The sequence below is a fragment of the Hirundo rustica genome, chromosome Z (assembly GCF_015227805.2).
Source record: "Hirundo rustica isolate bHirRus1 chromosome Z, bHirRus1.pri.v3, whole genome shotgun sequence".
NCBI lineage: Eukaryota > Metazoa > Chordata > Aves > Passeriformes > Hirundinidae > Hirundo > Hirundo rustica.
This window is the reverse complement of record NC_053488.1, coordinates 12,758,593-12,786,547: the sequence shown is the minus strand read 5'-3', so window position 1 is coordinate 12,786,547 and position 27,955 is coordinate 12,758,593. Positions and strand designations below refer to the sequence as shown.

Genomic DNA, 27,955 nt, shown 5'->3' with positions numbered 1-27,955 from the left:
TTACTATCAGTTTCAATGACAAGGGTATAAATAATGGAATATATACAAACGGAACATGGAAGGATATAATCAAATTTAGTTACCTGCACTCACCAGGGTTTGAACCTAAATTAAACACTGAACCTATAATAAATAAGCACAGGAGCTTAATGTGAATAAGCCAACAATGCTAGGAAATCTCCGTCTTTTGTCCTTTCCTTTTGGTTTTCGAGTACTTCTCCTGTAAGTGTCTGCACAGGAGAAAACGACCAGAATGGGGCAAATAGTTCTCTCTAATACAGAACAGATGATTGATGTATTCTCCAATTCTGATTTAAGGCACAGAAAGCTTCACAAGAAAAGAACAATTGGAAATAATAATTGTATTCTGTAGACAGTATTCCAAGTCCATGTAATTTGGTATTTCATACAAATCAAAGGATATTTATGCAAGTGAGTGTCCTTTACATAGTGTGAGAAGCCTAAGTAAAACAAATGGATTTACATCATTACTAAAAAAATTCACATAAATTCCCCAAAAAAGCATGGTAATAACCTAGGTTATGTTTCTCACTGTCCTTCTGATGAAAATAAGAACTCCTACCCTGCAATGTAATTATCTTTCCCAGCTCCTACTACACAAACATTGCACCACTTCAACTTTTTTCCTCTTTTACTTACTTTGGAATTTTGTATTGCTCAGAGTTCTCTTTCAGCTATTCTACATTTGTTGATTATTTAATGCACTGAAATTCTGCACAAAGAGGAATTTCTACTCTTTTTCCAACCACATTCCACTAGTGTCTGGCAACTTAATTGCTGCATGTTTTGTGTTAGGACACAGAGTTATAGCAGGTAGATGAAGCAAGGTGTCTATCTGCTTACGCATGTACACCCTCCTAATCCATAAACAAGAAGTTAAAAAAACCCCAACCCCTTAACAAAATCTTGCCAGATTCTTCGAGCTTCTGTTAAAAATTATTAAAAACTTAAATCCTTTGACTTCATCCACAGTTTTGAAGACTGCTGTCTTTGTCTCTCTGTCCACATTGAAAATGCCTAGATTAACATAACGGGGAAGTTACGAAGTTACTCTATGAAGGGAGACCCTTCAAGGGCAGGCCTGTGATGAACAGACACTGTGTACACCATGCATCCATAAAAACCACATGCAGCTTCTGACAAGACATCTTTGCAGCACATAATAGCCCAGTAACAGAGTTGAATTGAGGTCAAGCCTGGAATACTAATTTTATTTGTCTTGTTCTAATTTTTTTATCCTCCTGGCTTTTTTGCATTGCAAGATCACAAATAACTTGTGTACATATTGGTTCTGAATAAAACACTGAAACATGAGTTTATTGTTTCTCTTTGTTGGAATTTCCTAGAGGAAAAATATTGCCAAAACAATTTAATAGCGTATTCAAAATTGAGTGCATTTTGACCCAAGTGACTATAAATTAACCTAAAAAAAAAGACGAAAGACAATAAATTCATCATTTTCCAAACAAATCAGGATAATAACTGCAACAAAAGAACATTTCAAAGAGTCACTGAACAATACTGAGAAAGCAAGTCCGCTAATCAAGGTAAGAACAGTCCATCTGGAGGAAAAACTTCCACAGCTTGAGGCTGGAAGCTTTGTGTTTGGAGAAATGCGCTGTAAAAAATTAAAATATTTGAGTTTCGTTAATTTTTGGTGTACCTTCAACAAAACCAGGACAACTGTATCACTCAAAGATGAACAATTTCACTTCTCATAAAACTGTGTTTTCAGAGAAGCAAGACGTGTCCTATGAAGCACTTGAATGATGTGTTTTGAATTTGTTTCAAAGGTGCAGCTTTTCCCAAGACCTTCACAGGGAGGCTGGTTCTCATGCCTCAGTGTTGCTCAAGGCTGTTGCCAGATTTCGCAGTACCACTTGTGACAGCCACGGGGAGAAGGGGGAATTTTCACAATAGGAATTGTGCAATCAGATTAGCCAGTCCAAGGAGGATTATAAAGATGTGAATGATCAATGCAGGCCACGTCAGCTGCCCAGCACGGTGCAAGGAGATCATGTAGATGAGTGATGGATACACGAATACAAAGGCCAGGCCACATGTTGCTCCGGAGTATCTGAGGAAAGGGAGGGAAGAGGGGAAGAAAAAAGGAAAAGAAAGAAAGAATGCTTTGAATTTATTCTTATTTCTTGTTGTCATTTCCCCACACGAAACCAGTGAACAATCTGGACGAATATTGACTATCTGCAATGGCTAAACATCAATTTCTGTTCCTTGCTGACCTCTACCTACTTCACTAGCATTAAATTATCACTCTCTGTGTTGTCCAACCCCTTGCTTGCTTGTACCTGCACTCTGATATGGCTCTGTCCTTTCAGTCACAGCCTGTGATGCTGGTGGGGCCCAAATCCCTTACTTAGACTAGCTGTTTCTACTTTCTTTGGGGAAATTTATCAACATGCAACAGAAAGAGACTGGACAGTGCATCCTCTGTTACACATCCTTTACTGTCAGAACTGCAAACCTCATTCTACCCCAGCCATCTCAGAACACGTAATAAAGCCTTCAAATATAGAAATGTTCCTGAATCTGCAACTCTTATTTTAATTTATTTAATGAGCTTCTAGCAAATCATTCTCCAGATCTAAAAGGAACAACATGCCCTTCTGGTAACATGATCAACCACAGCAAGGGAAACATTTAACTGTTCTTTTTCTAACCTCTCCCTTGCATACAAAAATATTCTTGTTATTTTCACCTACTAAGCAGCCAAATGTTATTAAGTAATAACATATTTTGTTTCATGTATTTGAACATTCCTTTCAGAGGAAAGATCAGTCTAACTTGCAAACACGCAAGTTAGACTGTACGAAGACAATTTATCTGCTGGGAATCTACTGTTCAACATGTTTGGCTGCTATGCCCAATATAGACACATTAGAAGAGAAAAGTACCAGTTTGCAAACAGAGACATGTTTAACCAAATTAGATATCAGGAAGAAATTCTCTCCTGTCAGGGTGCCGAGACATTGGAACAGTTTGTCCAGGAAAGCTGTGGACGTCCTGTCCCTGGAAATGTTCAAGGCTGGGTGGGATGGGGCTCTGAGCACCCTGGTCTGGTGGAAGGTGTTCCTTCCCCATGGCAGGAGGTAGGAACTAGATCATCTTCAAGGTCCCTTCCAACCTTAAGGTTCATTCTGTCATTCTAAGAGTACGATGCTGATTAACTAGACCATCTCTATTACTGGAATACAAAAAATTTTACTACAAGGAGAGACAGAAGAAAAAGAGGAAATGGGTAAAACCCTCAAAGATCAGCCACTGAGCAAAAGAAAGTTATTTTGCTACTTTGGTCAGACCCAAACCTGTCATTCTGGTTTTGTAATTGCAGTTTTCTGTATTTTTAAACACCTCCCTCTCCTGGCTGCTTTAGGAAAGATGCAAACCAAGAATAAATGACAATGCATATAAATATGTTGACGTCAAACATAGTAAAATAAGACTCCTTATTATTTACTCTAATATTTTCTAATTATAGAAATCCTAGCTTTCATCAACATAGTAAATTTAGGATATAATTTAGAGGCACAACTTTGATGCCACTTTTCCTTTTAAAGTTACTTGCTTTCTTGGATTTTTATTATGGACCTTCAAACCAGGTCCAAATGGTCTTAATACAAACCAGAAACTTGAGAGAAGAACACAATAGCAAAGCAACTTTTCTTCTGGCACCATATTCTTCTATAGTAGAGTTACAAGGCCCTCAGATACAGCTCCAGCAAAACTCAACCACCTCAGACACAGAGGCACAACAACAGATGTCAGGACTTTGCAAGCTGATGGTTTATACACCAAATCATTATTTTACAAATTAAGAAAGGATAAGCTTCACAAAATAAAAAGGTACAATTATTAGTGCTCCTTTTCAACATCAAGACACAAACACAGTAACACCACAGGGAAGCTCACTGCAAGCGACACTCACCTTATGATACCTCCTATATTTGGATAAAATCTTGCCATTGCTACTCCAGCTCCTACAATGGCTAGGTTCAGGACAAGCACATGGAAAAGGCTATGGGAAAGTGAGGAAAGAGTGTTAAAATCTGTTATATTTAATACAAAATACCACCACTGTCCTTCACTTTCTCTAACATTTAACTGGTACATGGATGGTGTTTTCATATGCATGACTCACTCTATTAAAGCTTATTAATTTCACAGCAGACATGTAATCTACTGAATATTCAGAGTGCCAATTTCTAAATATCTAGTATTTTGACTCAAAATATTCTTAAGGCATAAGAACATGTAATTTGGCAATTCTTATGAAAAACATCATACATGGTACTCAGCACTCAAGTATTTCAGATGGATATTAAAATACCAAAGAAACAATACTGTGTAACTTAATTCCCACAAGAAAGAATCAGCTTGTTCACAGAATGATCTGAATTGCTCAAAGTGAACTAATGGAAACCAGAAGAAAGGCAAAGATGCATCAAGTGCAAAACATTACAAATGTTATTAGGGGGGAAATCCTTAACATTTGCACTCTACTGCATTTTGATAGAGGACAAACATTTAGAATGTTGAATGTCTTACCATATATGAACTGTAATAAACTTCCTTGCTCCTGCCCTATTTAAGCTGAATTTTTGTGCTGAATTTGTTTTTACAAATAATTTCCTGTTGCTTTCCTTTTGCATTAAGGATGAGAAAAACAGTGATTTTTCTGTTCGGCAAAACCAGCTTTTACTGCACGAGTCAAATTCAGTGCAGTTATGCACAGAGCTGAGACTCAGGAACGTATCACTTTTCTTTCAAGAATATGAAATGCTGGCATATTTTAGCATAAGGTAAAGTCAGGAAATATAATAAAAACCTGTGATATTTTGGTCACACAGCTGCTTCTATGACGGGAAAAAAGAATTCTCACAGAGGAAACATACATACACTTACAGGTTTTGTTTATTCTTCTGAAGGATATGATTTCCTAAAATACACGAAACCTGTAAGCCAAGGCTAATTTTTTCTTCACTGTATAAAATATGTGTATTATGGAGGATGTAACTAACTAACAAACTTTTTAAAAGTGACAGCTTCCATGGCTATGACTGAAAGGCTGCATGCCAGTTTCCAAGTTAGGAAGAAAGATTAGACACATAGAATAGTATCATAAAAGTTCAGGGAAATGAAGGCAATTAAAACACAAAAGAATAATTTAAGCTATGGACTGTTTTTAACCTTCAATCTTTAGAACTGATTTCAAAAAGACAGAAAAAATACCTTGTATTTTGTACATGACATTTTAACAGTAGTACAAGTGAGAGCTCAACAATTGCAGAGAGACTATAGTAGCTGTTTAGCTTTAAAAAAACCCCTTAATTTGATATAAATCTGGCAAGACCCCGTGAACATAAAATAAAATCCCAAGAATCAGTCTTATCAGGGACCAAATGTGTACACCTTCTCTAATACTGCTAAGGAAAGCCAGTTAACTAAGCTGTTCACAAAAAAGTGTCTGTCATTAAAAACTAGTTTCTCTTTCCCTACACATGGCAGATCACAACCCTTACCATCACACAACTGAAGCAAAAAGATTATGGACACAGAAAATGACAGCACTTCTTCCATTCTTTTTTCGGTGAGATTATTTTTTTAGCAAGAAGGACTAAAACTTACTAATTCAAAAATTTTTTGCAAATTTGTGTCAGTTCAGAGTATTTTAGTAGAAAACCTGCGAAGTATCTTAAGTATTTTATTCTGGCATGCTTTGGAGATGTGATTTTGTTGTTCAAAGCTACTGATTTTCCAAAAAATAATTCTAGATTCTTTTAAATTTTGAAAGCAAATAGCGGTGTCTGTATATTTGGTGTGAAATGAAACATTTTTCAATTTCTTGATCTGGGAAAGGATTATTGGGTTGAGGGGGGGACAATGTGTTCTGGCTCGACTGCAAACAATGGTCCTCGAATGCTGAAGACTTCAAAGCAATTCAGTACTTGTAAAGTAGTGCTTTGCAGTTTTTATTGTTAAAATTAATCAGATTCCTCATGAACAATACCAAAATCAGAAGGTCTGAAGAGGCTTTGCATCTGTATGTTTCAATGTGAAAGATTACATTGGATTCCTCTCCTGGAATGTCCTTGCTCCTTTCTCTACCTTTTGAAACAGCATGAGTTGTAACCATGACATTGGACAACAGGTATTTAACCTGCAAACCCTCTCTTTTACCTAGGCAGATAGTCACAGCTCAGCTCAGCACATTTCCATGATGGGGAAAAAGTCTCCAACTTGATGGAGAGAGTCTCCTCCTCTTGATGGAGGCATTACTCATTTAGGAAGAAACCCCCTATCCTTCTAAATAAAGTAAAATCTGATACCTAGAGCTACTAGTAGCAACATTATTTGAGACAGTACTTTTCCTAAGACTCTAGAGTTCCATGCAGGTGTGTTCCAGACAGGGCAAGCATTTCTCATAGCCTGTGACATTTTAACATGATCTGAATTGCTCAGGTGTAGCCTGACACGGGTTTACAGTAAAATTAACGCTCACCACACATTGTAAAAGGACAGCCAGGAAAAAAGCATTTGGAAGTAGAGGACATAACCATACCACTGCTTATTACAATTATACAAAGAAAAGTATTTAGAGGATATTAGAGATGAGAAAAGATTTGGCCTGATTTTGCTTAATCACCCTGATCACATACAGGTGTTTTCTAAGTGGTGTAACTTTCTTCCTCGGTGGTCAATGGCAGCAGAGGTGGGTGCTGGACTGTCGTGGCAGGGCTGGACTGTCTGCCTGGGCAGCCTGGTTAGGGCTACTGGCCTGAGCTCTTTTCTACAAAGCGAATCACTGCTCACCTGCAAAAATCCTGCAATCCCACAAAAATTATAATGGAGGAAAAAAAAGATTAAAACAAAATGCAAGCTTCCCCCTAAGTCTTGTTTTTTTCTCTCCTGGCAAGGTTAGCCTTTCAGATTGGTAGAGTGGAGGAAGAACCTTGTATGCCAGAAGATCTTCAAAGAGCTTGCTCCATCAAGCTCTCTCCCATGGAAGTGGTAGCTTACACTTAAGTCTCTCAACAGCAGTGACTATGTATTTTTAATTAACTTTGGCATTGTCAAAGTAAGAATCATGTCAAAAACAGTGAAACCAAACCCTGGCTCAGGGGAAATTTAAAGACAGAAACTGATTTTAAACACCCTGAAGTTTTAGGTTCTTTCAGAAGTTCTGGACTCAGCATGGAGTCACAGGATGAACACACACAGTAAGGGCAACTGAAAAGTAAGGAAACAAGAAAATCAAGATCATCCAAGTAAGAATTTTTGAGAGATTTCTGTATCTAAAACCACATTTTCTTCCTGGAAATCTCACTCAAGTGACATTGGTCAAAAGACAATGAATCACAACCTTTAAGAAGCTAGGCAGAAGTTAGATGAAGAGCAGATAAGCAAACATGCATGCAAACAGAAGAAATGTTTCACTGCATCAGAAGACATACATCTGTGGGAGAACTGGCAGGTCAGCTGGGCTACCATGGAGTAAAGGAAGGACAGTGACTAAGGAAGCAAAGTGGATTTTGTCTATCAGCTTATTTAACCCCTCAGAACAGGAAAGATGTTAAAAAGTTTTAAAAAATCATCAGACGACCATATAAAACACTTTATGCACACCATATAAGTCATCAAAGGAATCTCTGTCACAAAGATCACTGTAGCCAAGAGCCAGTAATAATAATAAAAACTTGGCTTTCTGTACATCTAAGAAGATCCAGAGTCAAGCAAGGAACAGCAGATAAAGCACAAGCATCTGGCCCTAAATCAGCTGTCAAATGATGCCATTACAAACACATCTCATTTTAGAAAAGAAAGCAATCACCCAATACACAAAATTTTGGCCTTCCTTAACAACACCAGAGAGAGCAGAGAGAATGAACAGTTCCTTGGGTTTTGTCCCAGTACATCACTGTTCTGTTGTAATCTGTATACTAACATACATTTTGCAAAATAAAAGAAGGAAGTAGGATGTCTCCTCTCATTTCTAAATCTTTTGTAGGAAGTAGAGAAAGGCTGAAGGATTTGTGGATTGAATGCACCCTCAGCACCAAGCTGTGTATGATGCAGTGGACAGCTTGAGGGAAGGGACCCAGATACGCCTGAGGTGCAAACCTCAGGGAGTTCAGCAAGGCCAAGTGCAAGGTCATACACCTGGGTCACTGCAATCCCAGACAGACCCACAGGCTGGGCAGAGAGATGATTGAGAGCAGCCCTGTGGGGAAGGACTTGGGGGTGGTGGCTGATGAGAAACTCACCATGAGCCCAGTGAGTGCTCACAGCCCAGAGAGCCAAGGAAATCCTGGGCTGCATCCAAAGCAGTACTGAGCAGCAGACGGATAGGAGCGTTCTGCTGCTCTGCTCTGCTCTGCTCTGCTGAGACCCCAGCTGGAGCACTGCATCCAGCTCTGGTGTCCCCAACATGATGACAAGGAGTTGTTAGAGCAAGTCCAGAGCAGGACCTGGGGGTTGATGAGAGGTCTGCAGCACCACCCCTGTGAGGACGGGCTGAGCAAGTTGGGGCTGTGCAGCCTGGAGAAGAGAAGGTTGTGTGGGAACCTCACAGCCACCTTCCAGTATCTGAAGGGGCCTGCGGGGAAGCTGGAGAAGGATTATCTGACAGGAACTGGAGTGACAGGCAAGGAGGAATGGGTACACGCTGAAAGAGGGAAATTTAGGTTAAATATATGGAATAAACACTACTGTGAGGGTGATGATACACTGGAACAGGTTGCCCAGGAAAGCTGTGGATGCCCCACCTCTGGAAGTGTTCAAGGACAGTTTGGATGGGGTTTGAGCAATCTAGTCTAGTCAAAGCTGTCCCTGCCCACGGCAGAGGGGGCGGGACTAAATGATCTTCAAGGTCCTTTCCAACCAAAACCACTCTATGATTCTATGTGATGATGCCTGTAAGAAGACTACCAGGTCTAGCATGTCTACACGTATATTTGATTCTAAGATAAGCAGAGACACAGGTGACTGCTACTTGTACATAAAAGCAAGGAGAATCCTCCTTCCTAGAATCAAGGATGCTTTTGCTCTCCTCCTTCCCCTTGCTGGAAGACAAGACTCTCATTTCCTTTCAGATAAGCAAGCTTACACTGTTCAGCTTATGTCTGTTGCGAAACCTGGGAGAAGAAAAGTTACATATTGTCTGTTTAAGCTTTTAAGTTTGAGCTGCTGAGGTGAGCTGCTTCATCACTCAGGACTATGGCTTAGTAGGATACACTACAGGTACATACAGTGAAGAGTTGTTCACAGAAAAATAGCACTACAGAGTATCTAAAAAGCATGGGACAAAAGAGATGGAAATCAAGTCTTCAGACAACAAAAGCTCCCTTGAAGATGGGTATGTCGTTTCTCATTATATTCCAGTTATGATCCATGGTTTACCAGAAAAAAAATAAGATATAAACCACGGTGTTGCTTTTGGTAGAATTTGCTTTTGATTAGGTCAAAAATCAAGACTACAAATTGCAAAACAGCAAACTAATATCTTGGTCCTTTATTATAATCAGCGTCAGAAGAAAAAAAAGGGATAAAACCCAGAGAAAGAAATTGATCTGAGCAATACAATCACTCCCAGGAAATAAATCTGACAGCCTGTAAACATGTGCGAGATCAAGCTATTTGCTTTAAATTGCATCCATCCAAAATTTTAAGTACTCCATTTAATAACTTAATGGCTATCTGTTAACTCCATCCACAGCAGCAGCAGGTATCCACACCTGCAAAACTCCGCTGATGTGAAGAAACCTGGCTCGTAAAATCAGTGAGCTTCCATGTGAAGCAACCAACAGCTTAAAAATTAAGATAGGAACATTTCTAATGGAGACTTGGACCAAAGGAGAAGGTATTTCTGTTAGACTCCATTGTTTTTGTTGGTTTTGTTTAGACAACTACAGTCAGAAGGCAAATTTATAACACTTCTCTCAGCTGCAATAAACCCTTAATATAAGAAAGATGCATCTGTGAAAAGGTATGTGATTTAGCACATAGAATCGCAGGATTAAATGAGGCTATGATGCCAGTGGAGATCCTGGTATTTTCCTTCTTCTTCATCCTTTGGGTTCACTACTCACAAAAAATTTTCTCCAGACATGTGACCCAGGATATCTCCCTCCATATATTCACCGTATACAGACATCTAAGAGGTAAAGCATGAATCTCTGCAAGTTAATCTTCTTATTGCCCAAAAGCTGTTAGCCCTGATTAATGAAGACTTTGAGAAAAGAAGCCAAGTACATTCAACTATTAGTAGAGTGCTCATTTTCCTACAGAAAAAGCCACAGAACTTAGTATTTCCAGGTAGGTTCTTCAGAGTGAATCACCAGGCCCTCCAGTAAAACACCAGCCTATGTCAGTAAGAGCAACCTCCTACTTGCAAAACATTTCCCTACAAAAGCAGCTCTGGAAAAAACCAAAAATACTGAAGCTTTTCCTAGAGAGGTGATAAAAGTGCTACTAAAGGAGCCTTGTCAGCTTCGGTGATTGGTGAGAACCAGTCATGAAGACACATTTCACAACCAGGCAGTAAATCTTGCCTAGTCTCCCAGAGACACAAGTCCTGCGCTTGCTACCACCCTCCAGGAAGTCTTTATTGCATAGAAAAAAACACGGGCTGACTTAGTAAATGCACAGAAGCCAGAGCCTGAAGGTTAATTGAGTGATTTTTGTGCCATACTTGAGACACCTGGGATGCTAGAGAGCGAGAAGACAGCCCATCAGTTAGAATATGCTACCTTGTCACTACAGCTTGGAGAAACTTATACGGCTTCCTAGAAACCATTTTTGACTTCTCAGAAGCTTTAAATATTTCACTATAAGGAGTCTCAAAAAAAAAAAAAAAAAAAAAAAAGAGTGAAGCTACCCACAGGACATTCTGGAGACAGAAATCAAGCAAGTATCTGCATCATCAAATTCGTCATACCATGCAGGCTTAAAACAGCAATCTGGAATTAACCTGAGAAGGGACTGGCATAAAGCAGTAGGTTCTTGGAGAGGCCATGAGGGAAATGAAACCATTTTGGTCAGAGTAACTAGAGGGAGGAGATAGGAAAAGGCACATCCACATAATATAAAGGACAAGACTGTTTCCCAGTGGCTGTGAAATCCATCTTTAGCACTTAAATAAATGGCCTTGTTTCCAACAGTAACTTGGAGCAGTTCCTAAAAATCTTAACGTTGAACTGCATACAATTCAAAGTCAAAAAAAGCAGGCACTTATTTCACTGCCTAATTTTAGGCATTCTGTTTCTAGAATTTCTCATACCTATTTTAAGACTCAGAATAAACTTGGAAGAGCATCTCTGCAGACCTGAACTGCTGATGCCACAGAGGAAATACACATTCCTTCCTGAGATTTTTTTTTTTTCCTTTCCTCCATCAACAGTAATTCACAATACAAAATAAGAAACTTGGAGATAAATGGTAACTTCTCATCTGTGACAAATCCAGTACTCCAGTACTCCAAATATAAATGTCCTAGGTTTTATTTAAAAAACCAAACTAAAACTGAAATCTGCATCAGCTCTTCCCTAGAATACAGACACTGTACAAATGCAAGGGTGTGGCTCATCTCTGAAATTAGCATGTGAAAAGCTATTTTTGTAAGCATAGCAGCAGCCCAGATAGCACAACTAACAACTCACTGAGCTATTATCTGTTTAAAAACAGATGGATGATTACTAATCATGCACAATCAAAACAAAGATGGCATGCTGAAAGGTTAGTATCTGGAGTATATATTTTTCACAGCTTAAGGATTGCTGGATGGACAAAATCATTTTTTGCCTATACAACTTTTCTTTTGCCATATAATTGCATAACACAAAGGTACTGTATCGATAAAATTCCTATTTATTGATAAAATGAGGAGCTAAACTAACAAAACTCCCCCTTATTCTGCTCTCGCAAACTGTAGCCATCCTGATCTGCAGGCAAGTTTATTTTGCGTGCCTCTTCACCCTGATTCTACAAACTCTGAAATTAGCTTATGAAAAGTACCTAATATACAAAGTAAATCCCCCAAAACCTAGCCAGATTTCTGACAACAGAAAGCCAGTTAAGCAAAGTGTGCCAAACTATTGTCAAGAAACAGACCTCTTACCTTGGGTAAGCATTTCCAAAAAACTGTCTTAACAGCTGAACTCGTGCCAGATAGCCCAACAGTGGGTATACAGTCATCATTTGGAACAGCAGGAATATTCTTGCAACAAATGACATGATGTCATCACTGGGAAAGTTATCTAGAAAATTCTAAACATATAAGTAATGTTACACATCAATGGTGGCTTGTTTACATGTATCTGCTGGGTTTTAGTATCTCTGTGCCAGAAAGAACGGGATAAAATCCAAACAACTACAACTGCTAAATGAACATCATAACATGAAAAACTCTCTTCCTCTTTTACAACTGCCTTGCCACCAAATAACAACTGATTTTTGAATACTACTAGGCTGATGTCAGTGTTAATGTTAGTATTACATAAGGAATTACTTTCTTACCTTCTGAACATCCTCAGATAATCCAGGCTGTGGAAGAGCCACCTTGACCTTTTAGGCAGATGAATTTATATGCTCCTATTATGTCATATCATACCTACTCAACAGTTATTACATATTACATTATATTACATATAAGTCAACAGTTATTTAGTGAGTAAAACTGCCTTACATACAAACGAGGAAGGAATCGAACGCTACTAGTGGGAACATGAAAAAGTATTGTAAGACTTAGATATCATGGAAATATACAAACAGCTTCATATGTACCTGAGATAACTGTAGAAAATAAATGGGAAGAAAATCATTCATTATCTGTTATTTAACTGTGGATTTTATCCTTTGAAATTATTTCAGGTGGTTAAAAAAATAATTTCAAAGTTAAACAGTGATACCAGTTCTATCTAATCCACAGTCAGAGGAAGCCTTTAAATGTTGATTATTGCTAAATATTATGCCAGAGTTATAGAACACCTGGCATAAAACAGATCCCTTTGATAACTGCTATCTCTAAAGCAATTTAGGATATAAAAGTCAAAGTTGCCTATAAGCAGATAAGAGTTTTTAACCTTCCAGGGTGTTTCATGTGGTCCTATCTATTACCTGAAGATATGAGTTTTTAACCATCCAGAGTGCTTCATGTGGTCCTATCTATTATCTGAAGAACTCTGCTAGCAAGCTCACCAGAGGGTCAGAGTCCAGAGTATGAGACTCTGAACGTAATCACAGTGAGGACTCCTATATAAACAAGCTTGCTTTCATGTTCTTTTTCTTCTGGAATCCAAGTGAGTCATTGCACACTTCTCAGGATTAAAGCTAAAGAAATGAAAAGCTCAGTTGTGAGCTTGTTCATTATGTCACTTTCATAGAGTATTTATTTATTAAATATTTGGTTTTCACCGAAATATTGGGAACCATTTATGAATATAAATGAGATAACACAAGTATTACTCATCTGTTCGTGGTGTGCTGTCAAGGTGTCCCACCAACCGACCACAGACAAGCACAGATGTGCCTGCCAGGGTGAATCATGAAGCAAAAGGCAGTTGCTAGGGGATTTTTATTGCACATTTACTAAAAGGTTAAGGACAAATACAGTATCTTGGCATGTATTAGGAAGAGCATTGCCACCAGGTCAAGGTAGGTGATCCTGCTGTTCTACTGAGTCCTGGTGAGGCATGTCTGGAGAGCTGCGTCCAGTTCTGGGCTGCTCAGGACAACAAAGAAATGGAGCTCCTGGATCGGGTCTAGCTCAGGGCTACAAAGACGACCCAGGGACTGGAGCATCTCTTTTTCAAGGAAAGGCTTAGGGAGCTGGGCCTGTTCCTGCTGCACCTCATCAGTGTATACAGGTGTCTGAAAGGAGGGTGTCAAGAGGATGGACCTAGCTCTTGGTGGTGCCAAGCAATAGGACAAGAGCCATGGGCAGAAACTGATGGACAAGAAGTTCCAGCTGAACATGAGGAAGAACTTCTTCACAGTGTGAGTGACTGTGCTCTGGAACAGATTGTCCACAGAGGTTCTGGAGTCTCCCTCACTGAATATATTCCAGAATCATCTGGATGCAATACTGTGCCATATGCTCTGGGATGGCCCTGCTTGAGCAGGGAGGTTGGACCAGATGACACACTGTGGTCCTCCTGCAAAAAACCCCCATTTTGTGATTCCACGGAATACATACTGCAGTAAAATATCTCACCTGTTCAATACATTCTTTGGATAATGGTGGAGAAGGAAAAGATGCAAAAATTATCACTCCAACATACAGATATGTTAGTCCAACCAGGAAGTATGCAATAGAGAGGTCTCTCACCTGAGGAAAAACAAGATTTTATTTTGGCCACCACTTACACACAAAATTACATGAAATAAAAACCTCATAAAAATATTTCTATTTAATGTATTACTCTAACTTTTATATTCTTGTGTTCTGCATTACTTTTTTATATTTACTACTATCACTTGTACATTTTTATTTTTACTTCCTACTACTTGAATGGAGACTTCAGTCCTGGTTCTGATCAGATCAGAAAGCTGTAAGGAGATACCCCAAAGTGGAGCTAGACAAGTATTATTTATCTGTCAACATACAAAAAAGGCACCATGAAAGGATATGCCTGTCGATGAAGCATGTTATCCCTGATCCATAAACGTACACTAGTTATTAAAACAAACAAGAAATCCCTTCTATTTTCTTACATTCACCTATTCCTACTAAGACCCTTGGGACACGGACACATCTGTCTAAGAAAGCAAGCCCAGCAATGCTCGATGTTAAATTTCTCGTCATGAATAAAATCTTGCAGTCAAAGACATCAGCCTACCCACGTGCAGTTATAATACAAAGGAATTTAATCAAAGGTTTTAAGGAAAGAGTGATGAAACTAGGGTCATAAATCCACACTTAAGTACACTACATACACTTAAGTATGGATTTAAACCTAAACTTCAATGTTCAGTTCTGAGAAGTTTGGCTGTTTCTGAAATACATAATATATACAAATATTTTCAACTACATAAATAATTACATTATTTGTGTAGTGCAAAATATTTGTATATACTATATATTTTATAGATAATAATTTAAAATTATATATTATTATTTAAAAATTTTATTAAAATAATTACATGTTTATTACAGGAAATAACTGGCAAATCTAATTAAATACTTTATGAAACTAGAGAATCCATATATACATCAGACTGATCTAACAGCAACAGTACTTGGTGAGTTATTCTACATAAATTCCTTCCTTTGGAAATAAAGAGAGAGACCATTTGTTTCTAGTTATTAGCTAACTAAATTCTGTATAAGCTTGCATTACAGTACAAAACACTCATCACCTGACAGCAAACCATTTGTTCAGCTGCTGCTAATCATCAGCTTCTTAAAGGATTACTAGTAATATTTCAATACATGACCCTATTTTTATAAGACTGAGAGACCAGTTGTACTAGCTCAGGCATAGCACCAAATTATTAGGATTATACTGGTTTCCAGACCAGGGTGATAATTATCACCTGTAGCCAGCTCACTGAGCATGAGCAAAGCTTCCTCACGCCAGTGCACGGAAATGTTTCCCTAAGTGCTTCTTCACACTATCTTGTTGACATAAGAAGTGCAGCCTACACCACTCCAGGCTCTGCCAAGGACAGGACAATCCCCAAGGAAAGTATAAAATGCTAGGTTATGAGTTTTGAGAGAAATTCAGATGTGGAAGCCAGTTTCTGGTGAAAGACATGGAGCCTCCTATTCATTTTGCCAGTGTTTTTGGGGTAGAAGATTGCTGCCTGATGATTATTTGCCTCTTAAAAGCTGATGGGAAAAAGGCATCAGTGTGCTTTAAACATATTCCAGGGTGGCCTCCAAGCTCCCAGCAGCAGCACATTTCTAACTGCAGCCTCTTCCTCCTGCTGACCAGTTAAATGCACAAGGAAGCTGATTACCTCCATTTGACTCTCCTCACACTGGTCATCGAGTAAGGACTATCAACTTCAGAAGCTGAGCAGTAGACTTTTCTTTAAATTATATGCAGAATTTCTCCATGTGACATGACAAGCTGTACAGGTTTTTATATAATATCTACATCTTCAAAAGCACCAGTGCCCACACACGCTAAGAACTGATTTTAAGAATACTAAATATGAGCATCCAAATTTCTTACTGGTATTTATCAGTCACTTCATTAACTGCACGACTCAGAGACACAGTAAGGCGATTTTGCAAAGAGGTACACTCTCATCTCTTAAGGACAGAACACAGACAATTTTTCAAAATGTACCCAAGACCTTCTTACTGCACATCATCCAAAACCTGTTTTTAATCTGTATTTTAGGTGTAGTCCTAATGCATAAAAACAGCATAGTAACTCGGAGTTGTTATTTGTACTCTGCCTATACATAAGTTCTACAACCAACTGCAAAACTATTTTTGCTGTGACAAGTGTGTGCAGTTGTGAGGGCCAAGAAATCTGAAACAACATTCTTACTACTTCCTTTGGACATGAAAAATGGTAGATAGGTGGTGTGCTATTACCTCCAAGAGCAACTAGTGCCAGTACTAACCAGTTCATGTTTCTCGAGTTCTTAAGGGTGTATGCTTTAATCTGCACTGAAACTAAGCGCTGAGATAATTTTGATAATTTATTTTCATAGCATTTAACATAATAGACTGTCTTCTCCAGGTGCTGTCACCATATAAAGAGTACTCAGAGTCTGATTTCAATAAGTTACTAAAAAAGAAATAGACAACTTGAAAATCTTGGATTTATTTTTTTCTCAAACAATCATCAGCTCCCTTCCTAACATATGCTGCTGTGTATAAGATGGTTATTTTTGTACAACATGTTTGCATAACAGGAACATCTTTTAATTAATGTTCATTATTCCTCAAGAGACCCGGGTTCACTCCCTAAAGACCTTGACAGTACTGTTTAGACAGCGTAATTCCAGATAAAATCAAAGGACACATGGGAAGAGATAAAATGACTATTTTAAGCAAGAGCATTTACCACATTTTTTTATTTTCAATTTGATACTTGAGGCATTTACATTCAAAATGGACACTGCTGTGGTGAAAGCTGCCTAAGCGTAAGATTATAGCAATTCTTACAGCCACAGTTTAAAAATCAAACGTGTGTAAAAAACAGTGTTGGAAGTGGGAAGTATTTGTAGAATCACGGTGGAAGTCTCAAAGTCAGTATCTAAGGTAACATGCAGGTCACAGCGCAAAAGGATCACAGCCTGACACCAGCCAAATGACACCAGAATGACACCAGCCAAACCCTTGCCAAATACACCTGAAGTAACAGGCAGGTTTTCAGACAGAGCTTGGAGAACATATGTTAGCTGTAGTTACTGCTGACAAGGAGCCCTCCTGGTCAGAATCACAGAACAGAGTGTTAGGAGTGCCACTGGAAGAAGAGAAAATTGGGCGATTAACGCTGGCGGCAGCAGTAAAACAAAGGGAGAAATCAGCCTCCGAACAAAAGGATGACTGATAAATCAGGTGGAGCTAACAAGGACAACCCTGAAAGTACAAGACATTGTATCACACTCACAGAACGGTGAGTACTTAGCTGCTGGTGGGAGCTGCAGCAAGGGATTTGACATGGCACAGAGAAGGCTCTGTGGTTCTACGGACACTTCTTGTGTGGTGCTGCAAAGAACAGGCTACTTCCAGGCCCTGATTCACCTGTTGAATGCCATGGAAAAACAGTTCACTTCCCTCTGCAGTACCCGTGAAAGCTAGTTTGTTGAGTCGCTTCTTGGATGGAGAAGCCTGTATCAGTGCTTAGTAATGATTACCACATCTGAAATGCCTTTCAATCATCCCACTTCTGATTAGTCTCTCCTCAAGAGAGACACTGTCTCTGTAATATCTCAACAGGACTTTGATTTATATCATAAAAATAGGCTTCACCTGTTCATGCATCAAGCGCAAGTAGAAATATTTAACTGGGTGACAAAAAGTATTTCACCAGGACGGATGATGCTGTGCATAATTTTGGCTGGAAAGAGAAACCAATGGTAGGCACCATCAATGGAAGCTCACTCTGTTTACGGGGAATAAAGTGTTTAAATACTACAGAAAATAAGTACCATTTACAGCTCCATGTCTTCTGTAGTTAATACCTAGACAAAAAACATCTTCCCATTCACAGCCGTTCTCCCAGGTACATCCACAAACAATTGTTAGGAGACAGCACTAGCATATCCATGCCTGTAGAACATGGTGGGCTTGTGTAGCATCTGTACTATTACTCAGGGAAACTGATCACAGACATGAATCAGGAAAAAAAACCAGCCAAACAATACCCACAGCTAAACTCTTTTTTTGGCTAGGTTACGTTTCCTATGCAATTCGTTTTCAAACCATTTGACTGAGCACTGTACAAAAACTTATACTGATAAACACAAGAAAGCAGCAGCAGTGGGAGACGGGACCAGGAAGCTCAGTTCTGAACTGCAGACTAAATCTCGCTCACAGGGCTTCTCCAGGCTGTGCTGCTCACATGTGGCTTACTCTGGTGCACTGCCCTTCTCTTCTCACACCCACACCCCTGTACGGGAATAGCAGCCAGAGCAATCCTCCCCCATGTGCGTTTTAGCTTTGGGCTGCGATGCCTGCTTGTGACCAGAATGGAAGCTGCTATTGTTTTGAATTTCTGACTCCATAAGAGGAATGTTATTGTTTGTCTTACTTTTTTCCACCTCCCCAAAGAGTTGTTCTATGACCACTAGTTTCAGCAAGTTTTGTTCAAGACGAAAACAGTGCTTTTCCAGTCCAAGTTCTGTGCCTTTTCACAGAACTGATGGAAGCGACATGTTAACATATCGATCAATAAAACAGTGAAGTTTTTATCCATGGAGTTATATTAGTATCCCCCCATCAGATACTGAGAGAAGAAAGCATCTTGTAAATATACGGGAAAAACCACCTCATGACTTGACAAAGGGCAAGACCCCTATACATATGGAAATATCCCACTTAGCCCAGTAGCTTAGTGATATAATCACAAAACAGCTCTTCAAGAGCACAGTTACTTCATTAACACTTGCAAAGAACTTTTGAGAGCAAGGTGAAAGGCCCCTGTACAGCTACAAACAGGAAATCTCCAGCCAAATAAAACTACTACACGAACTACACAGAGATTTGTTTTCCTACTAAAAATCTTTCCTGACATGCTTCAAAGGTGACCCTTCTGAGCAATCTGAACATTCTTCTGGAATGCAGTTTTGTCAAGGGCTTGAGATGTATGCTAGGGCTGACTTGGAAATTCAACTTAAGCTCCAGGGAGGGTATTAGAAAAGCTGATTCAAATGCAGGCAGCAGTTTCTTCCTTCTTCACACAGGAAAAGCAAGCTGGAGAACACTCCAGATGCTGCTCTTTGCATCTGATTGCTTGCTCTGATGTAAATTGAGGGGGAAAATACACAGGAAAAACCTTGAAGGTGGAATGAGGGTATTAGACCTCCTCTGCATACAGAGCTGATTGGGGGACATCTAGCCTTTAGAATTTGAAAGCCACAGCTAAAGAGAAATCTTGCCCATCTCCACATCATAAGATTTTCTTAAGGAAATAGAGAAAAAGCTTACTTAGCTTTCTTTGTCCAGACCCCCAGCTGTTAAACTATTTTCTGAGAAGCCAGTAAGACCCCAGAAGGGAGAATTCATGCCTCCTTTGCAGATAGGCTCATCCACAAGCCGGTCTTGATTCACACATACGAGGAAGTAACTATGCAGACTTTTAAAGCCTAAGAGGTCATCTCATTGCATTGGTACATAATCTGCACTTCACTGTCAAATAATCAAATCTGATGCATTTTATCTAATGTGTTGTATAGTCATCTGGATCTTAGTGGTGCTGATTGAGTAAGAGGACAAGATGACATCCAGAGGTTCCTTGAAACCTCATTCTGGGATTCTATGATTTTGTACCAGTTTTCCATACAGCTAGTACTTAAAAATATTTTTATGTTATTGCAGGTACCTTTACAGCTAACATTTTAATGAAGCTGGACAAGAATCCTTGGAAGCAGGGAGGAAAAAATAAATAATAAAAATAATTAGAGTAAAAGTTACTCTCAGACCCTATGTATTGTGTTTACTCCTTTTGGTATTTTAAAAAGGGAAGATACTAACAAAGAATGCAGTTCCATCTGGAGGAGCACTGCTTAGCTTTTTCAAGAGCAAGTCACCATTACAAAGACTATATACCACAAAGCCTCCTGATTCAGGCTTCAACTTGCAGGATTTCCTAAACTGTGCCAAGTTTCTCTACAGACTCTGACTAGGATTGTGAGACAAAAACTACTGAAGCAACTCTGAGAAAAGGTATTACCTAGACCCAAAACTACTCTTCAGGATTCTGCTAAAATCAGTCCTGTACCAGACATTTTCCACCATCTGTCATTCTAAAATTGGTCAATTTTCATTGACAACATTGTCAAGTCATCTGCCTCTTGCGTACAATTTGGCCATTTAATACCAGCTTGACCAAATGTAAGTAAGCAAGTAAAGCATTCCTCAGGGCTTTTATGTGAATGAATTAGTAATTTATCTGTTACTCCCTCATAGCAAGGAAAAGAATGTGTAACTTTTTTCTTATCAAATCACAGGATTTCTTATCAAATCACAGGAAAAAGTTACTGTTGTCTGGCAATCTAAATATAAATGAGAAGAGTCTTACAAAGTTACTTACATTGTTTTCTTGATTCTTGTTGTTCTGAAGAAGTGTGATGACACAATTGTGGATGAAGAAGGCAAGTGTTAGAACCCCTGTGAGCTGAGGGAACAGAATTCTAAACTCTAAACGAAGAAAAAAGTAAGTGTTTCAAAATTACTTCTTCGAAACAAACAATGCCAAAATGCAGATGACATACAGTGCTCTGGAGGGTACTGACAAACTCATGAAAAGGCATGAAGACAGTAGTTACTATAGAACACACTTTCCAGCAAAGCGTCTCTTATAGACTCCTATCAGTGTCACCATCAGTGATTACTAGGTTAACTTAAGATTGACACATACAAGGTTTTCCCTTCCTCAACAGTTCAACTGGAGATAATTTGTAAAATTGGAATTGACAGTAGTGAGGCTGTATACCTACATGTTCCTGAAGAGGCAGATGAAGGGAAGGAATCATTTACCCTGTGAGAACTTTTAGGTATTAAGAAGGCACTTATGTTACCAGAAGAAAAATTACATCTGTAGATATTTAAGAGATTCTGCTTACAAGCCAGGGCATAAAGAAAGGTAGAGCAATTTCTTATCATGCTTCACAGCATGTATGAAAAAAATTTTCTTTCTTGTCTCCATGCGAATAGCATTCTTCTGCTGCTTTTAATACTCAAAAGACGTTCACAAGATGGTGGTTCTGGAAGTGCTGCAAATGGTCCAGGAATTCACAAATTTGTAACGTCATTAAAGAACCATCACAGGTGATATTACCTAAGAATGTATTTACTCTTTAGAGTAAATTGCTAACAGCAGTTAGTGACCCCTAAGATAGCTCAGCTTCTGAGAAGCATCCAGGAATATAGCACAACACTCTTCAGAGGTTCACAAACCCTTACAGAATGAACCACAGAGCTCCATGCAAACATTTAAAAGACTTCTATAAAGTGCTCTGAAGTTAGGAAAGTCAACACACCCTAGGCAACTAATGGAGGGCTTATCCAAACTGAAAGAATAAGCTTTCCCTAGAGCTGGTTTCACTGTGCCTTCAATACCTAATTAGCATGATGTGCTACTGACAGAATTGAGTGCAAACGACGTCTAGGCGGACTCCTGGGCTCGTTTTTCATCCGCTACTTCAATCTCAATAATAAAAAGCAAACCGAGTTTCAGAATCTCTCAATAGCTGTATTTGTATACATTAGCTATTATCTCCTAGCACTACTAGGAGTTTTTGCCGAATTAATCAAACTACTAGGTGGTCTACTTCTCAATGGCCTGTGGCACGTATGTCACTATAACTCATTTTTCTCATTTGTTTCTAAGAACAGAAGAAGTGATACTATTCTAATGTACAGGACACAGCTCGCTGGAGCTAACGTGTCATAAAATTTTGCTTATTGTAAATGATGGGGAAAAAACAGCTATCCTGGTTTTCTTATTCCAGGTTTCTTAAAAAAGAAACTGATCTCTTTAGGGTATCTGCTCAAGCAATACCAAACGCCACTTGTTTATGACTATGGCATCTCACAGAGTAATTTGTAACAGTAATTTGGAAAGAACAAATAGCCATCAAACAATTTTCAAGAAAACAAAAACATACTGATGGGTACTGATGGGATAAAATCAGCTAATGGGTGTTTGAAAGAGAAGAGCTACTAAGATTATGGCCTAAAGCTTGAGAGAGACCAGCAAGTACAGGAAAACCATACTTGCAAATTATAGTGAATGAGCTATTTAATTTAAGCAAAACATTGTGTGGAGAACCTAAAGCACCTTTAACAGTCAGTCTGTCTACAGTTTGTAATTTTTAATTGCTACTGAAACAGGCATGATCTGAAACTGGTGCAACCAGAACTTAAAACAACATAGGTGAAACAGGACTATGGCAAGCTTTCTGTCACAAGATATATGTTGAAGACTCTTCTGATAGGCACTCCTCCTCTTCCCCACTGATGATAGTGTCTTTTAACTACGGAACATCATTGGGAAAGGGATTCCTTGCCACTTTGACCAGAGGGATCTTGCAACATCAGAGAGCATTTTCTCACTTTATTTGTCTGTGATGTGCTAAAAGGTGAATGAGGAAAAGAAAAATCTTAAACTCATCAAAAATATACTTTGTTACTGCATTTGAACTATCTTACCTGGTACAAAAAATTCATTCTCTGTAACCCAGCTGAATTCTAAGTGTATTCCCAGATGAGCCGCCTTTACTGTAACCAGAAAAACTAAGTAGACAACTGAAACTGTACCTGGAAAAAAAACAAGAGCCAAACAAATACCGTGATATAGTAGAAAGCATTTATGCAGGGTTTCATTTCTGTTCCGTCCATCTAGCTACAAGTAGTCAAACAGTTATGGTTGGTATGCATTCCTAACAGAAGACTAGGCCTAAAAGTTTTCTCTACTTCTCTTATACATCAGAGATGTATAAGAAAAAAAATAATGCACATGCACACAATGTAAACTTCCAGCAAGTTTAATATTTTCCAGGAGTTGGCGACAGCAGAGGAATCCCTGTAATCCCTGTTGCTGAAACTGGGAAATTAGGAGAAGAAAAGGTTCTGTACATGAATATCAGCTAAAATATTTTGTAGTTTCCTAATGAGTTTTGTTTCCATGGGTATCAAGAAAAGTAAAATGCTATGAGATAAATTTCAGCATCTCAAAATTGCCTTCCATTTCTTCCTGCCCTATAAACTTCAAGGTTTACAAAAATAAAGGCAATTTTGAACAGCTTCTGATTTACACCATTATCTACTGAAGAGGCGAGTAATTAATATTCTGGGGTTTTTTTAATTTCTAATGTTATATCTACCTATATAAAATGCTTACCTTTTGCACAGAAGCAGTGTCAAGTACACAGACTCCTGTGTGGTACTTTCATTTAATGGCTTCAGCAAGAGCAGATCCAAGCTCTGATAGTGTCACTATGGAACAGACGAACAAACTAGACCTTCAAATCCCTGTCCACTACCTCCTTTACAATGCACATCCAACCTTTTCAGCCTCTGACCCCCATCTAGTTTTCTCTTTCTCTTCATTGTGGAGTTCAGGGCTATCCCTCAGACCTCTTCTTCGCCCCGAAACGTGACCTGCTATACCCATCATGCATATGCTTTACTCTATTTACCAGCCCCACCCAGTTGGGCCTTCTACTTCAAGGCATGGAAAGCAGGAAGTCACAATTGTTTCCCCTGCAGCACAGAAGAGTCCACAATATTGCATGTTGGGACAAAGAACAGCAGCAGGTCATACTGACTGACTGATGCTGTGATTAATTAATTGCATGACTGGCAGAAAATTACTTCAGATCAGAAGCAACTGTTGGTTTGAAATGTTTACCAGAGGAGGAAGAGTATGCCTGACTATACATACCAAGGTAGTAAGTATCAAATGCTGCATGGTAGTATGCGAAGAACTATTAGGGAAAATCTTTTGTGGATGTAATGGAATTTGTTTCACAGGATTAGCAAGCAAGAAGATGGAAGACAAAAGAACTCCCTATTACCCGTAAGATTCAACCAAAGCAGCACACAAAGTCTGTGGGGTTAATAAATCAACCGACAACATACTTCGAGGCACAGTATGGGCTGTCAGCAAAATAATGGAACAGTGGTTGGAAAGCTGCTAATGGAAAAGGACCTGGAGGTACAGGCTGAAAGCAGCTGAACATGGGCTGACAACGTGTTGACAGGTGGCCAAGAAGGCCAGTGGCATCCTGGCCTGGATCAGTGACAGTGTGGCCAGCAAGAGCAGGGCAGGGATTGTTCCCTCTGTACTCAGCACTGATGAAGCAGCCCCTGTGACATGAGTACTGCCAGTTTTGGACCCCTCAAGACAAGAAGGACATCGAGATGCTGGAAGTGTCTAGGGAATGGAAATGAAGCTAATGAAGGGTCATCAGCACAAGTACTGTGAGGAGCAGCTGAGGGAGCCAGGGGTGCTTGGCCTGGAGAAAAAGAGGCTCAGGGGAGATCTTATCACTCTATACAACTGCCTGAAAGGAGGCTGTAGCCAGCTGAGGCTTGGTCTTTCCTCCCAGGCAAGCAGTGACAGGATGAGAGGCCTTAAGCTGTACCAGGGAACGTTCAGATTTGGAAAATGTTCTTCTCAGAAAGGGCTGTCAAGCACTGGAGCAGGCTGTCCAGAGAAATGGTCAAGTCACCATTCCTAGATGTATTAAAAAATATGCAGAGGTAACACTTATGGACATGGTTTATGGACAGACTTTTCCATCCTAAGAGATTTTATGATTCTACTCACTGGAGTTTTCACTATCTTCTATACGCTTCAGTCACAATGAACCAATGCTTTAATAGTATTTGTTACCTACCGAGGACGTTAAACTTCGCAAAGAAGGACGGAGACTTCAGATTTAGCAGGGGTAGAAGAACTGCAATCAGGTAAAATGGTACTGTTTGTGATTTGTCCCACCATTCCTCAAAGAGTTCAAAACCTGTTCTGTTGCTGGAAGAGAACATCACACTCCTGTTCTGAGGTGGATGATCACTAGCAGCACTTGGACAAATGACTGGAAGAAAGGAAAGGAAAAATATCCTCAAATTAGAAGGGTTTTACTTGCACAGAATATTCACAGCCAAGGTTCCACAACTGCTGGTGTTTTTTACCAACTGAGGATTGCTCAAGTGCAATGTTCAGTATCTTAGTTCCTAACTTCTATTTGTTTTTTTAATCAGGAACTCATTGCTAAGATTCCACCGCTAGGCACCTTGCACTCTAATCCGACAGTGCTTCCAGTTGAGCACAACTAAGATGGTAATTTATCTGAAGCCCAAGTTGTCACACAGGAACATCATTCAAGGCCACATACCTATAATGAGGTCTGTTCAGTGCCTATGTGCACTTGCTGGAATCAAGTCATAGCAATGCTCCCCTGATCTGGCTTTACATTTAGCATCCTGATCTGTCCCTGCACACTTCAGTAAGATCATATCAACCAAAATCCAAGTGCACCTCTTTACAGAAGAGCCTGAATTACTGTACATTGCTCTACAAACAAAGGATTACAAGAAAGCTACTTTAACAGCTGGCAGGTCGAAAACTCATACACTGAAAAAAACCACTTTTGCCATCTTTGTGCCATGACAGGGGCAAGCATATCACTGCCAGACAACACAACACAACAAAGTGTTCCAGTAACACTGCTAAGAGGGAACATCATACTCCTCTTACATGGAAGTTGATCAATGGCAGCACCTGAACAAGTGACTGGAACAAAATCAACCAAATAGACCCTCTAAGGAACACATGCCTATAAAGCTCCATGGCTCTATGTTGAAACATAAAACTTATTGTTATCATAATGTCTTATTTAAAATCTTGGCATCCCACAATACTCAACAGCCACTCTCCTACACTCTGCATTCCTGTTCTGTCAAAAACGCAAAGGCGTAAAAAGCATTCAGACAAATTTCTTGCTTAAAAGAGGATTGTTTCACAAACCTTGAAAAATGCTTTTGTTCCTACTGTTCCCCTTGGTAGCCCTGAATGTCCTGTCAAGAGTTACTTGAATATCTGGCAGCCCTTAATTTTGTGTAGCAGCTGCTTTAAATCTTCTAGTTGGTGGAGGATAGTGTGGATTACTGTCTACTTTGCCTCCAAGTTATACTCCCTGCTGCATAAGCATGGGAGGGAAGCAGGGGAGAGCATAAACTAGCGTCTAGCTGTTAAAGACCGTTAGAGGAGCAGGATTCAACACTAGCTCAAATGCAAATCAACTGGTTTTCAAAATTATTTCTCAACTCCTTTGCTTGACTCCAACATCTGCACTCCAGAAACACAGCTGCAGCTGGTGTTACAAACAGCTGTCCAGCTGGTAGTGATATGTTTCCCCATTCCTCATGTACTCAGGATAGAGAAAGCTTTCTGCTTCCTAAGGAAGTAGTACAGATTCAGTCACTGTTACAGAGGCAGAAAAAATTCAGAGGTTGACAATGCCTGCCCTGCTTAGCCTGTTTCTTCTTTCTACATTATTCTGTCTACTTAAGAACTTGGAACAGATAGTTCATAGTTGACTGCAGCTTCTTTTCTTAGTTGTGCAAATGTCAGACTCTCCTAGTTGTGCAAATGTCAGAACTCTCCAAAAAGCACAAGCAGAAGCTTAAGTAGCCTGACACTTGTTTCTTTTTTGAACTCAGCAGCAAGAAAGATGTTCTTACATTTTAATTAAAAAAAAAAATCTTGCTGAAGAACTTGCAAGTAGTAAAGCAGCCCCAGCCAAGATTTTAAACAGTAAACAGAACTAAGGCGCCTCAAATTTAGGGTGTGAAAGTTAGAATTCCTCAAGGCAATTCCTCATTGTGCAACTACTGTTAAAAAGTTAACAGTCAGGCTTTTAAGGAGGATGTATCTGGGCATACAGAAACTTGCAACTGGCTTTTTAATACTTATTCTCACCTCCACTTTTTTAACTTATTTTTTACTTCCCCAGTTATTCAGATCTCCAAGTGTGTGATTATTTGTGGAAGCACAAATCCCAGACAGAAAATTAGTTTTGTAAGAAACACATAGTTACAACTGATTATATAGACTTTAAAACTAGAATGTGGTTATGCAACATGATGATTAGTCTTTAAACCCCCACCCCAAAACTGGGAATACAATACTGTAAGTGCTTCTTACCTTTGTTACTTCCATTAGTGCCAGGAACAATATCTGTTACATTAATGTCATGAACAAAGTCTGCAAAGAAGAAAATCTCACTATCAATATGCCATACCTGCTATTAGGCTTTCATTTGTTGACTTGACTAAAATTAATTAAGAAAATATATTGGAAAATATTTTCAGAGGCACATCAGAGACACAACAGCAGCTTGCACTCCCCCCAGACCAAAGTGAAAATTTTCAAACTATTGTAGAAGTGTTTTAAAGTAGCTCTACACTGTATTATTTTCTTCTCAGAAGCCCTGTCCATTTATAAATTTCCTAAGACTCCCCACTCCCAGGATTCCACAAGCACACCTCCACTCCACCCAGCTACCAGTTGGTAGTGCTGAACAGTAGGCCAGTGCATCTTAAATCCAGCCTGTTTTGGGACAGAAAAAAAGGGCATGCAAACATACCCCCAGTCCAGACAGTATTATACAGAAAAAGCTTCCCTTCCTCATTTTCTAATATTTTGTTTTTCAGAAGAGGCTCTGTGGGATGCTATTTCCATGTTTTCATGGGAAACTCTGGAAAAAGGTTTAAGCCTCACTGTTG

At 39.2% G+C, this 27,955-nt stretch overlaps 1 protein-coding gene across 4 annotated transcripts in view; it reads right to left on the bottom strand.

Annotated features, from left to right (window-relative positions):
* Positions 1 to 263: 263 nt before the first annotated feature.
* Positions 264 to 27,955, bottom strand: part of SLC38A9 (solute carrier family 38 member 9) — a 47,258-nt gene continuing 19,566 nt past the window's right edge. For all 4 annotated transcript variants that reach the window (XM_040090951.1, XM_040090952.1, XM_040090953.2 and 1 more), the window contains 8 exons: positions 27,375 to 27,434; positions 25,066 to 25,263; positions 22,874 to 22,981; positions 20,754 to 20,860; positions 14,249 to 14,362; positions 12,155 to 12,303; positions 3,968 to 4,057; positions 264 to 2,098 (listed from right to left, as the gene is read on the bottom strand). In XM_040090951.1, the coding sequence (XP_039946885.1) occupies positions 1,933 to 2,098; positions 3,968 to 4,057; positions 12,155 to 12,303; positions 14,249 to 14,362; positions 20,754 to 20,860; positions 22,874 to 22,981; positions 25,066 to 25,263; positions 27,375 to 27,434 (992 nt within the window). In that variant the 3' untranslated portion in view covers positions 264 to 1,932. The remainder of the gene's footprint in view (positions 2,099 to 3,967; positions 4,058 to 12,154; positions 12,304 to 14,248; positions 14,363 to 20,753; positions 20,861 to 22,873; positions 22,982 to 25,065; positions 25,264 to 27,374; positions 27,435 to 27,955) is intronic.